Source organism: Palaemon carinicauda, chromosome 41 (genome assembly GCF_036898095.1).
Source record: "Palaemon carinicauda isolate YSFRI2023 chromosome 41, ASM3689809v2, whole genome shotgun sequence".
NCBI classification, from domain to species: Eukaryota; Metazoa; Arthropoda; class Malacostraca; order Decapoda; family Palaemonidae; genus Palaemon; species Palaemon carinicauda.
The window spans coordinates 27,666,457-27,680,654 of NC_090765.1; the positions used below are offsets into that span (position 1 = coordinate 27,666,457).

General features: G+C 41.7%; 1 protein-coding gene across 4 annotated transcripts in view; it reads right to left on the minus strand.

The window, feature by feature from the left end:
- Mettl4 (Methyltransferase like 4) overlaps nucleotides 1–14,198 on the minus strand; it is a 187,138-nt gene that overhangs the window by 1,096 nt on the left and 171,844 nt on the right. For all 4 annotated transcript variants that reach the window (XM_068364414.1, XM_068364413.1, XM_068364416.1 and 1 more), the window contains 2 exons: nucleotides 11,067–11,238; nucleotides 3,638–3,818 (listed from right to left, as the gene is read on the minus strand). In XM_068364414.1, the coding sequence (XP_068220515.1) occupies nucleotides 3,638–3,818; nucleotides 11,067–11,238 (353 nt within the window). The remainder of the gene's footprint in view (nucleotides 1–3,637; nucleotides 3,819–11,066; nucleotides 11,239–14,198) is intronic.

A 14,198-nucleotide genomic window follows, 5' to 3' on the forward strand; every position in this document is an offset into this window, starting at 1 on the left:
TTACTTCTGCTCGAGTTGGAATGGGATTTTTAGTTGGATAACATGGTATCCAACTGGTGAGGGTGCAAGGCTCCAGTTTGAAAGCCTTCACTTTTATTTTGGCCGCTGTTGTTTATGGATGTACATACATCTCCTGTCAAACTTAATTTTTCAGAAAGTGAATGTTTGCAATTAATTATGGAATGCAAGTGAGAGGTTTGTTGCCAAGGGGTGGGTGGAATTTTTTTTATGTGGCTCTAGATACTCCCTCTGTGATTGTGGGGCATGATTTTGCCCAAAGGAAGAGGAAGCAAGTGAGGCATTTGTGGGAGTTAGACAGGGTAATATCCAAGAAAACTCCAGTGGGGTCTTTCAGGTAGGCCCTCTATTACCTGAGGGAGTTGGTAGCATAGGCTACTTCTCCCCAGTACTCCTTGTGCTTTTACTTGCATCATGCTTGTTGGTTCTTTCCTTAACACTAGAAGATGGGCAAGTTAATTGGGTAACTCCCGACATGGCTGGTGTCTGGAGCAAGGGGCCCTGCCAAGGATTGGGAAGTAGTGTTGGCTAAGGTGAGTGCTACTAATGTCACCTGGTTCTCCAATTCCTGTCCTGGTTTCAGTGATCTCAACCCTTTCTGTGGCAGTTGCCCCAACCCTTGTGCCACGAGTTTGGGGTCTTCTGCCTATCCCTCAGTGGTTGTGACTTGGAGGGCCTTGCGAGTGTGCATTCCCCTCCTGTGACAGTGTGCCCCAGTGTTGTGGCTCCTGGTGGAGTAACCTGTGTGGCTTTCCCCTTGGGAGAGCATCGTCGTTGATGTTTATGGAGGCCTCAACTGCTCTGCTTGCAGACCCAAAAGGAGATAGAAAGTGCGTGCTGGCCTTCCTGCTCAGATTCATCTTTTAAAATGAAGAAACCAAAGAACTCAGGATGGCCAGCCGTAGTCGCAGAAATAAGGATCTCCCTAGGGGCAGTGGGCAGATCCACTGCCAAGATAGAAGTGTATGGCCCCAAATACTTTCTGTTCCAAGGTTAATAGAGTAGATGTGGCAATCTTCAGCTCCCTTGACTCGCGTACTTCTTACAATCAAGCCCCTTTGAGGCCGATATCAAGAGTGTGTGCGTTTTAGTAGGCTGAGAATGTGAGGACAGAGAGCTTTTTTTTTCCCGTGCCTCGCAGCACTGGGCCACAGTTGTCTTACTACTCTGACCCAGGTACTCCTGCTTTTGCTGGGTCCCATACCAGGAGTTTCTGTCCTTGGCACAGAATAGTCCTATTCGTGAGGGGTGTGCAAAGTCTTCAAACTTAGTGAGGGATGAGGTTCCTCGAGGGGCAGGATGACTAGGGGCCAGACTAATCTTAGTCAGAGAGTTCTGTGGTATAGCCATTCATTCATGAGTCCAATGACGGGGGAGATACATTTCGGTCATTGACCTCTCCCCTCTGAACAAGTTTGTTTGCCAAATAAAGTTTGGGATGGAAACAGTAAGGTTTGGGCTGTCTTCCATTAGATAAGGAGAATTAATACTTTCGATAGACCTAGAGGACACATTTTTAAGTGCGTCTTCATCAGTCGTCGTGAAAATGCTAAAGCTTCTCCCTTTACGGTATACCAGTTTAAGACTCGGTACTTCAGACTGTCTACGGCTCACTGAGTGTTCACTCGGGTGTCACCTTGGGAGGCGTCTTTGGAGAGGAATATGTCAGGTAATTTATCTCTACAATTGGTTGATTCTGGCCTCCTTGGGGAGGCAGCTACATCAGGATTCCAAGTGGATTTTTGCATTTTGTCGTGATCTGGGGATGGATGTAATTCTATGAGAAATTGAATCTCATTACCAGAGGTTGAAGTACCTTGGTATGTTGATACACAACAGTAGCAAAAGTCTTTCTTGCCGATGATTGTATCAGCAGTCTCAAGGTTACACGAACATTCCTGTCCAAGACAGAAGAACCAGCTCATTTCTGGCAATGTCTTCTTGGTTAACTATCCTCGGAGTAGCTCATATCTCATTGGCTCCTCCAATCCACGAGAAAGCCCTTCAGTAGGGTATGAAGGATCTGGCCTAGTGGCTTAACAATATCAATCTCTCTAGGAGAGTTACACTCGACTCGCTTGGGACATGCAACTGTTCTCGTATGCATTGATGGAGTGGTAATGAGCACACCTGGTTGTCTTGTGGGTGTGGACCGAAGAAGAAAGGCATCTGCTTCACAGCATCCTCAAGATGCAAGGATTACAGTAATGTTTGAGTTGACACTCCATAGTGTTGATGTGCATTAACTCTAGTCTAATGTAATGGCTTATGTCAAATGGCAAGAATTTTGATGAAACAGAGTTGTCAACAAGATACATTCTGAGCAAGATGAAAGAATTGTACTAGTACACACTCAGCTGCCAGGGGCAAGGAGTAGAAGCAGATTAGTTTCTACAGCCTTTGCGAGTGGAATTTTTCTTGTCTCGGAGAGCTCCCCGAGGCTTGACCTGTTTGCCAAACAGTGTACTGTAACTGGAAGCTTCCCGGGTTCTACTTCCCTGTTCTAGTCTCTTGAGGAATATTCGGAGATGCTTTCCTGAACATCTACAACTTTCTCAACATCTACAACTTTCTCTTTAACCTGTTTTGGCCTAGTGATGAACAGATTGTTGATTATGCCAGGACTCTCAAAATGACCCTGGTGGCTTTCAGATGGCCTCAGGCCAAGCAATGTCCCAATATGCTTGCTCTTCTGGTAGAGGTCCCTAGATTGTTACCTGGGGCCAAATCTTCTCAGTCAGCAGTACCAGTGAAGCCTTGGCTCTTCACGGGTGGAGACTATCCAGCATCTCCTTTAATTGGGGAGCAGATAAGAAGTCATTATTGCTGCTGCCTGATTTTCTGTGTATATCAAAGCTTGACTACAGCTGTCAATTATATTCTGCATGTGAAACTAAACTGGGAGAAGGGAGAACAGAATTGTATGCATAATAGGGGTCTTGTGGTATATATAGAATTATATGAGTCCCTAATAACTCCCCATTCGATTGTATAAAAAAGATAAATCTTGGAAATCCAAAGATTTCAGATAAGACTAATAAATCAAGTTTAAGGACATATCTCTCGAAAGGAAAACAAATTCAGGACATTAGGTATTCTCGTGACCTACCTGAAGTATCCATATGCCCAAAACTACAGTAGTTATAAAAAAATCTCATTGATGAAAGAAATTCTAAATTCTGTTTAAGGTTTAAAGGTCCCTCATAAATGGCAGAGACAAGGGACAGTGACATTGCCCTAGAGACTGTACATATATGCATATGATCAGCGCTCAAGCCCCCTCTCCACCTAAGGTAGGACCAGGGAGGGCCAGGCAATGGCTGCTGATGACTCAATAGTACGCATCAAGGCCCAGGAGCCAGCCATACCAAATCGATTCCGACTGTTAGAAAACAAATGGTTCGACGAGGAACGAGCAGTAGTTTTCACATAATGACACTACCAACAACCGAGTAGTTAAGGGTGCGAATGAGCAACCCTATCATTTTAAAATATTTCAAGGAGGCATCTGTACTGCCGTTCAAGACCGATAAGGCAAATTATGATTAATGGGTTTGCATACAAAAAAAAATTACTTCTAACCAAAAACGATACAAAATTTCTTGTCATTGTACAATACCTGTGAGGGGTGGTTTATGAGAATGCAGACCACTTGGTATGCTGAATAAAACTCTACCATCGGGTATACTTGCACGAGAGCTATTTAAACCCCGTTTCCTTGCTAGTAGAATTCGTTCATAAGGCAATTTACCATGAGCCTGTATACATAAAGGTGTGACTGGTTCACCTCCTCGTGTTACCTGTGGAAATGAAATCCGTAAAAAATCTGAAAATATAAACTGGAGTCACTGGAATACATGTTCTAGTCACACGAATATCAATACTCCGTATAACCAATGATGCAGAAAACAATTATAACATCCACTTCAGACTCAAAATAGTTGGAGCAGCTTAACATATCTTTTATAATTACATTAAATGTTCATGAAACAATGGCTATTGATCCATTAGGAATTATTTCAGTATAATGTTTCAAATTTCACATACACAGCTGGGTATGAAGGATGTTGTTTGTTATGATGCAGTAACATCAAATTGATGATGCAACTAAACCAAAATCAAGATCTAGAGTGATGATAACAGTATGAATAATAGAAGAATTAGAAATAACTTGTCTGCCAAGGATAAGCATCGAGTCCTTTGGTGTTTATCCTGATAGAGGAAGCTACACGAGTAGAGAAAGGGATGCTCATGGGATATGCATTAATACTGTAGATGACCTAATTGAACTACCGAATATGATAAACTTGAAATTGATTTATATCTTTCCTAACGATACAAACCTTGAGCTATCTATTAGGGATATACTTTTGGCAAAGCTGGAAAACTAGCCAAAGGACTTTTAGCAAGGTGTAACTACCCCGCTAACTAGTGGTAGCCAGCTATCCTGCTCAAACACACACACCTGTGTTGTCTCGTCACTTTTGAAAGTAGGCAAGACTTACCAGGGGACAGGGGATGGCAGGCCAATCTGTATAAATAACTAAAGGTTTTCATCATTAAGAGAAGTAGAAATTACTTTCAAATTTTTCATGTGTTCGAACACTAAATACAAACCCTTTTGTTATTTATTAGGGATGAATCACTGGTTAGGAGGGTGGAAGTCTGAACCAACTGGGTGGTATTGGAACCAGGGTTTTCCTGTACGTGCTCACGTAACAAGGAGAAACCCTGACACCTCGCCATCAAGCAGCCTGATTTATTTAAACCTCTTGTTGTGCAGCTACCAAAAGGTCAATGGAAAACGTTGTAAAAAAAGATATAGATAGGAAAATGCAAATTATACTGTAGTTGTTTATTCATTTTATTGCCTAAATATTTTACATTTTTTATTTTCTATTTGTTGTGCTCTTTGTCCACATTCATCATGGGGTACTTACCGCTTTCTTTGTTTTCAGAGAGTAACGGCACCCTGCACTCAGCAGGGATGATATGTTAAAATTAAGGCTTTTAAAGATCAAGTAGATTTATAACATAGCCTGAACTGTGGTATAAGGAAGAGCTGTCACGTTAATTCCGAGATCTTTGTTTCCTATGGGTAATTAATGTTATATACTGGACGTACCCACACCTCCATGTCTGATGCAGTGCTAATGGCTTGGGTTAACAACAGTGTCATATCAAGAAAGGGCATAGCAGACTTAATGATCCCTACAGTAAATCCTCACTTGATAGGGATACAAAATAGCCCCATAGTAGGATGATATCCTTTCTGGTTGAAAGTGTTTACCTGCTGAAAGTACTCTTGTATCAATTCAAGCTGCACTTTATAAAACACAAGTATACAGTTTGTCTATATGAGTATAGTTTGTAATGTGCAAAACCTCGAGTGAGTTAGCTTCTGTAGAACATCTGTGCTGTTCAGTATACAAAGAAAATAAAATAAAAGTACAATTGCCTTTAACTGTGGAGAGACTTTATTCTTCCAGTAAGTTTGTAGGGGGAAGAGGAGAATTTTATGCTGCACACACATATGTACTTAGATTATTGAACTTTTGTGAGTGATGTTTTTTCACTAAATGTCTGGCTTACTGAGAAACCTGTTCCTGATGATTTGTTTTGCTTTGCAAGTGTCCAAACAGGAGAACAATTTATTTTTTGTTAAATAACTTTTTAATCTAGATATCGTGAGGCTGGAGTGTAAAGGAATACGTTTTTTTTTTTTTTTTTTTTCAATACAAATTTAGTTATCAAAATTTTTCTTACTATTATTGTCAACCTAGTTGTTAGTTTCATTTATTCTAATTAAATCTATTTTTTTAATAAGCTTCTTTCAATGCACTTCCTAACAGAGGGTGTGCCCATTCCACCTGGAATTTTTTTTCGTTATTTCTTTTCCTCTCCTAATGTTTAATTAGGTTTAAATAAGAAAATATCTTACCTAGAAAGTATAGAGCTCCTTTTATTCAGGACTCCGTGCATAGCACTGCGGAGAGAGACGGAAAACCCATGAAAAGAGAACAGGGAAATTTGAGGTTGTAGCTGGGTCCTCTTGCCCAGTATAAAAAATCGAGGGGTGGTGCCCAGTGCCCAGTTCACTTGACTTTTTACCTTTTGCCCAGATCTCTAGGCATTCCATCATATTTTATTGAAGGCCGGAAGAGGCTCCTCTGAAACTTTGTGGTACCCCCTCTGCTGAACGAAAGGTGGTGGGAGGAGCTTTGATGAGGAGCGCTCGAAGTGAGTTGGAGGAACCAGCTATTTGTGCGAACGCCTTCTTTCTGGCACACTTTAACCCCTTGAACCAGGGCAAAGCTGCACTAGCTTTGGAAGGTCGCTAACTACCATAGATATGGTCAAGGACGGCGTCCTTGCTCTCTCGCGGGTACACTGCAAGGTCGCCCAAACCATTAATAGCCCTCATGCAGGGCAAGACCTGCCAGATGGTGTACTTTGATTCCTTCTGCTCAGCTTCAGTGTACCTGGGTCTTGCAGTCTTTGGAAGATAGTCCTCAGTCTCGACATTTGGGTTGTCATCCACAAACAAATTCTCACCCATAAGAGATCAGGGTGGATCGTTGTCATCATCTAGAGTGGCCAAAGGAACGTCTCTTGTTGATATACCTGCTGCTGTTGGGCAGGTCCCGCAAGTCCTCTCCTGGATCTGCTGTCTGGCCGTGGTGTTCTTGGGCACCATCTTGGTGTCCTTGCTTTCCCTTCGGGGAAGAAGGAATTCCCCAAAGTGCGATGGCCCCGAGGAATTCTTTCACTTACTTGAGAACTGTCCTTATGTTGGGGAAGGAGCTGACAAGGGTTGTTCTATATCCTTGGAGATGGGATGTAACTCCGAAGGGACCACTTCAATTGGAGAGAGCTGATACTGTAGTTGGTTGTAAGAGAGATCTGGCTTGTACGGTGTGGAGATTGTCTACCGGCGGAGGAGTTGGGTTCCTAAGTCTCTTCTTTTTGGTGGTGAGAACCGAAGTCATCAGCACCAAGAGAAGTCCAGCTGAACTGAACACGCCACTCCTACAGATCCTCGCATCCTGTTGATAGAGGAGATGAACATCTGAGGTGGAGGATCCCTGGATGAGGATAGTAACATGACTCTTTGTCAGGGGTCAGACAGAAGAGGAAGAGCTGGATGACACCGACTTCTCCAACAGGATCTTCCGTGGTACTTGCTACCACCGCCTTTCTAACTGTAGGGGCCGCCCTCAAAACGGCTCTACTCACCGCAGGAGAAGTGACATATGCAGGGTCTGGACGAGCAGATCTAATAGAGGGCGAGTCGTAGGTGTGCGTCGAACTGGGATGCGCTTTTCTGGATGACAGTGCGTCACACGCATGGGCAGGATCACTCATCAAAGGTCTGGAAGAAGAGCCCCCTTCCAGACCTTTGACGAGTGGTAACGAGGTGAATGATCACACGTAGAATGGTGGTCACGTGTGGACTGCAGGTCATGAGCAAGCCGCTTGACGTGCTGGGGACGAGCTGGCTGATGACCTCCATGCGATGATGGTCTGGATGTGTGGTGGCGATGCAGTGACAAGATTGATTGATTATTTAGAATTCTCTGGCATCTTGGCATTGGAGGTTACTGACGCCATTATCATTTGTTATAAATTAAGAATAAAAGAGTATTCAATTCAAAACTATAAAAGTAAAGATGTCCTTATAAAATTCATAGATTTCAGAAGACCTGCTTCTGAAATCAATCTAAAAATACAGCTGGCATAGTACAACTTATCCTGTCCAAGAATCTTAGCTAGGATGAACTTGCCATCCTCACCTTGAGGCTAAAACAGTTGCGACAATGATGATGGTCTTGCAGGCGTGAAGGGTGGATGTGCACCGAATGGTCATGACGAGCATGCGAGTAGTCCCTAGCTGAGGCGTGACGAGATGAATGGCAATCACCCACTGGCAAGTCTCTGGAACACTGACGAGGAGAATGAGAAGATCGTCAATCTTTGGAGACATCGTCCTAGTAATGCCTTCTACTTTAAGAGTAAAGGCGAATGTCAGGAAGGACGCTGCAGACTGCATTCTGTCGAAGAGGAGTAACATTCCCTTGGGAGGCAACAAGAAGTCCTATCATCGGCAGTAGGAAGACGATTAGGTGGCGTGGTCACGCACTGAACTGATTGTCAGTGAGAATCCTCAGCAGGGGAGTCATGCTCTGAAGGGCTTGAAGGCTGAGGAGACACAGGGTGACTTCTGGAAGTTCTCTGAAGCGGAGAAACATCAGGAGAGGACCTCTCTCACGAACACGAGAAGTAGCACCCGGAGGGGCAGGAATAGGTCTCAGACGTTGCTTCTCCTCCGCAGGCTGAGCAAACTCAGAAGGAGAAGCATGGTCTTTGGTGGCAGCAACTGCAGCAAGCGACAGCTGAGGACATGAGACCGGTTGTACGTCCCAGGCAGCAGACTTGGGAGACTTTTCAGGGACAAGAACCTCGGCGTTCCTCGATGTGGGACCTTCTACCTCTGAAGAGGCCGCAGTCCGCTTCCTCTTGGCATCCAGCTGTAGAAGCTCTAACAATCGTTCCTTCGATGGCAAACCTGCAAAATATTATCATAAGAAAAGGCTCCCCACAGGGAAAGGGTGGTATTACATCTCTCGGGGAAACAGCGTCATTTGAACCCTGTGGTTGACCTGGCATTAATTGGACAACACTCCCATTCGACCAGTCCCTAGAGGAAAATATTAGAGCAAGAGCTTTGGGAAGAGATTGGTGTCTAAGGTAGAAGTCTGAGATTTCTTCGACTTCCAGGGAGAACCCGAAGGCAAAGAATCTCTCTTAATATTATTATTATTTTCTAAGCTACAACCCTAGTTGGAAAAGCAGGATGCTATAAGCCCAGGGGCTCCAACAGGGAAAACAGCTCAGTGAGGAAAGGTCACAAGGAAAAATGAAATACTTTATGAAGAGTAACAACATTAAAATAAATATCTCCTATATAAACTATACACTATAACATAACAAGAAGAAGAGAAATAAGATAGAATAATGTGCCCGAGTGTACCCTCAAGCAAGAGAATTCTAACCCAAGACAGTGGAAGACCATGGTACAGAGGCTATGGCACTACCCAAGACTAGAGAACAATGGTTTGATTTTGGAGTGTCCATCTCCTAGAACAGCTGCTTACCATACTTACTTACTTATACTTTGATGGCTGCTTTTCCGGTCCCATACAGCAGGGGAACCCCACTCTCCAAAGGACCTCCACTGTCGTTTTACCTTGTTCGTTCACAGTATTTATCTTTTCAAGTCACATAGTGTTCATTTACTGTTAAATCGTCACTGTCAAAAGACTCATGAAATAAGAAAGTCTTCAGTTTCCTATTGAAAGCAAAAGAGTCTCTTCTACCCTTAGAAAGGGGAAAGTGGCCACTGAACAATTACAGTGCAGTAGTTAAGACTTCTTCTTGTGCTGCTGCCCATATCTCGCCCACTGGGAGGAAGGCCGTCCTCTGCAGGCCGGACACAACAAATGGGGGTCAGTCTTGGCCGAGGACATGAGGGTACCGCAGGAGCGTCCTTCAAGTCCTGGATAAGGTCTGCATGATGGATGGTAACAAGAAGCAAGCACACCTAAGTTAAATGCATGGAACTCAGTGAGACAACAGCTGTTCTTAGCTGAGACAAAAGAAAAAGTGATGAGACAACACAGGTGTATGTGTGAGCAGGATAGCTGGCCAACCCCTACCCCCTGCTAACTAGTGGTGGGAAAATTACACCTCGCTAAAAGTCTTATGGCTAGTCTTTCAGCTTCGCCAAAAGTATCCCTAATAAATAGCGAAAGGGTTTGTATTCATTGTCGGAACAAAAAAATTCAGAAAAATGATTAAAATATGGAAAAGTGGAAGGGAGATGAGAGAACTGAGAATCAATTCAAGCAAAACAATGCTTTTAGTTTGTGATTGATTGATTGATTTTGATTTGTCTATCTGAGATAATCCAGACATAAAAAACAAAGGGATGAAGAACACTCAAGTCACAAAAGAGGTAGGTATGGAAGTAGTGAAACATGACAAACATCAGTAAGAAGGTATAAACAGTTGTGGAAAAGGAGTCAAGTTGAAGGCCTATAAATAATAATAATAATAATAATAATAATAATAATAATCATAATAATAAAAAAAAACAAAGCCCTAGACTGTAATGAAAGTCAGAAAGACAGTCTAAAACAGGAAGACATTTTAAAAACATGTCTTACTGGATAAATGGAAAAACTAGGGTTAAAAATTTAAAAATAATGGTGGTGATAATCATTTGCATATTTATGTGTTGAAATCACAAAACATAGTAGCTTTGAATGCCGAATACTTTTCTTGATAAGCCTCACCAAGTAATCTTAAAATAAGATCGTATCATCAAAATATTTCCAGTATCACGGGTTATAACTTTTTTTTGGCATATCAAACTTAAAAATCAACACACACAATAAGAAATGAGATCTAACATATTTCGCTAGGAGACTAAAAGATGCAGAAGGTCTCACCGATATCATGTGATGGGCCAAAACAAGTAAACTGATAAGAATGGGATGACACATTTCATATGAATGATTATCTCAAATTAGAATTACAGCTCATTACATTAATCTTACCTTCTCATTGTGTTTTCTACTGCCTTTCTGAATTTAATACTTGTTCTTTTGTTCCATATGAACATTTATTAGAAAATAAAAATCTAAGTACAGCACCTTCCCATAATCTTTTAAATCATTCTGAAACTTGGCTTTTGGAGTTTTATTCTATTTTTTTTTTTTTTTGTTCCAATCATTTAATGGGTAAGACTTGGAAGCTAAAAATTTTAAGAAAGCATTTTCAATATCAATTCTTCATAATGTATCTAAAGTTGGATGGTCTATACTGTTTCCAATCTTCTGAATTATAAATTTTAATTACCAACCTATCTATAAAATGAAACAACAGAAGAACCCTATCTCAACACTAGAAAATGGAACCAAGATCAAGAAATAACCTTTTAACATTGAAAATACATTTCAGATCTAAAAGGCCATTATCAGACATACCTTTAACCAAAACCAGGTTGTAATTAAATCAACATCCCAGTTATGCAGACCCTCTTTCAGTTCCTTTAACTGAGAAGCATTATTTGTACACCATATTACTAAGAGTCCTCCCTCAGCCAAAATTTCTTTAAGGGGAATCTGCAATATGTCAGCTACAGACAACATTTCATACCTGCAAAAACAAAGAATTGCTTATCCATCCATATACCAAGGCACTTCCCCCAATTTTGGGGGGTAGCCGACACCAACAATGAAACAAAACAAAAAGGGGACCTCTACTCTCTATGTTCCTTCAGCCTAATCAGGGACTCAACCGAGTTCAGCTGGTATTGCTTATAGATACGTATAAAGAAGAAAAGGGGTATTTTTCATAAAGTAGAAACTAACCTACACTTATCAAGTTGAATCTTTTGCTATGCAGAAATAAAGACCTTTATTGCAAACCTCGGCATGGGTGACTCTAAAATAAAGTTTGTGCAAATCACCTATTCTTCCCCAATTATTATCATTATTATTACTAGCTAAGCTACAACCCTAGTTGGAAAAGCAAGATGCTATAAGCCAAAGGGCTCCAACAGGGAAAAATAGCCCAGTCAGGAAAGGAAATAAGGAAATAAACGATATAAGAAATAATAAACATTTAAAATGAAATATTTTAAAAACAATAACATTAAAACGAATATTTCATATATAAACTATAAAAAAGACTTATGTCAGCCTGTTCAACATCAAAACATTTGCTGCAAGTTTGAACTTTTTGAAGTTCTACTGATTCAACGATCTGATTAGGAAGATCATTCCACAACTTGGTCACAGCTGAAATAAAACTTCTTGAATACTGTTTAGTATTGAACCTCATGATGGAGAATGCCTGACAATTAGAATTAACTGCAAGCCTAGTGTTATGAACAGGATGGAACGTCCGGGAAGATCTGAATGTAAAGGATGGTCAGTATTATAAAAAATCTTATGCAACATGCATAATGAACTAACTGAACGATGGTGCCAGAGATTAATATCTAGATCAGGAATAAGAAATTCAATAGACCGTAAGTTCCTGTCCAATAAATTAAGATGAGAATCAGTAGCTGAAGACCAGACAGGAGAACTTTCTTAACAAGCCAATTTTTGGGGCAATTGAAGAAGACAGACCTAATGTGTTTCTCAAAAGAGAATTTGCTGTTGAGAATCACACCTAAAATTTTAAAAGTCATACAGAGTTGAAGAAACATTATCAATGCTGAGATCTGGAAGATTAGGAGCCACTATCTTTGACCTACTTACAATCATACTTTGAGTTTTGTTAGGATTCAGCTTCATACCTCATAATTTGCACCTTGCACTAATTTTAACTAGATCTCTATTAAGGATTCAGCAACCCCAGATCTACATACAGGAGATGGAATTGATGCAAAGAGAGTAGCGTCATCAGCAAAGGCTTAGCAAAAATACTGTCTTAAGGGTCAGATCTTTGTATGACAACCTTTTTAAAGGCTTAAACAGGGTACATGTAAAAGCTTTGAGAGACATGGTCACATCACACTCCAGGAAGGAAGCAAGATTGCTCAATGTTCCTCTTAAGCATAGACAACTCCACAAGAAGAGGTCTACACCTCTCAGTCAAAAGACTGTAGTCAAGGATGGGCTGCAGACTTTGACAGCCACGAGTGAGGTACTTCTCTTGCCATAAGAAGACAAGGAAATCCATGATTTGAGCTAGAAATGCACTAACCAGAGAAGTACCCCTTCTACGAGCTCAATAATAAAAAACAGCCAATTTCCTTGGTGAAATGCAGCAAAGAACTGCTGCAAGTACCTAGATCTCTCAAATATAGTGCCTAACGAAACACTTTTCGCTCTGTTAGATAGTCTTGGAGGATGTGGTTGACAAGAGAAGTGTGGAACACTTGGGTGGTTATCTTGGGGGACCTTGAGTAAAAGTGCTAAAAAATCTGGAGACCACTTGCCATATGCCCACCTAGGAGCCACCAGGGTCATCCCGAGACCTGGTATAATTGACATTTGGTTGATCAGCGGGGCGATCAGGCTAAACTGAGGAAAGGCATAGGCATCAAGATGCTACCAAGGGTGTTTCTGCAAACACAGCTCAATGGTCTGGCATGGCTTCCTCAAACATTCTTGAAATGCTTGGAGGGCTAAAATAGCTGGTTGGATTTCTAAGATGTTGGTATATAATCATCTTTTCCTCAAACTCCGGAATCAACAAGGATGCTCAGATGTGTACCCCACTCCCCGTTCATGTATCTTAGGACAGCTGTATGCCCGGGGGTGGGGAGTCGAGTGGGACTCCCCTACTCAGGTTTTCATAGTTCAGCCACCAGGCAATATCGTCCTGAACCTCATGTCCCACTGGAACAGGAAGGTTGGGTGATCCCTATTGAGTGACCAGTGATCCTTCAACACCACTGAAGGGATCCCTGGTGAAGGTGCCTTTGAAGAAATAGCTTCTCCAGCAAAAAAGGTGGTGGAAAAGACTCCCACCGCAGACTCCCATGGAAGAGTGATGTAGCAAGCGGGAGAGAGGGCAGTGACCAGGTAAGAGTGTGTGCGAGTAGTTGAGAAGGTGGGCGACCGATCGCGAGTGGTTGAGAGGGTGTACAATCGATCTCAGGCAACCACTTGAACAGTTGAATTGCGGCTTGTAATCCTGCACTTATGTCATGGTGCTCTCTCAATAATGTGTAAATCCATAGTAGTACAGTATATCTCTAATAGGAGAGCAATCTAGAGACATGGTACAACAAAAGGGTGAGCAAATACTACACGTTAGCAATAATCAGCAAAAAAAGGCAATGTTGCAAAGATGCTCGCATTTTAATCATGTGTGACAATGTTTCAAAGATGCTCAAATTGTGGTGTATGTTCGCAGAATTGTTCCAAAGATGATCTCAGTTGCGACAGCTAAGAAGAGAGCACAATAGCGTTCAAATCGGACTGGCTAACCCTATTTGAGAGAGAGAGAGAGAGAGAGAGAGAGAGAGAGAGAGAGAGAGAGAGAGAGAGAGAGAGAGAGAGAGAGAGAGAGAGAGAGAGTAAATTTAGTTCATTAGACAAAAGGTTTGTTTGTTCTTCATGTGACTGACACTATGAACCAGATAGTTCAAGTTTTGG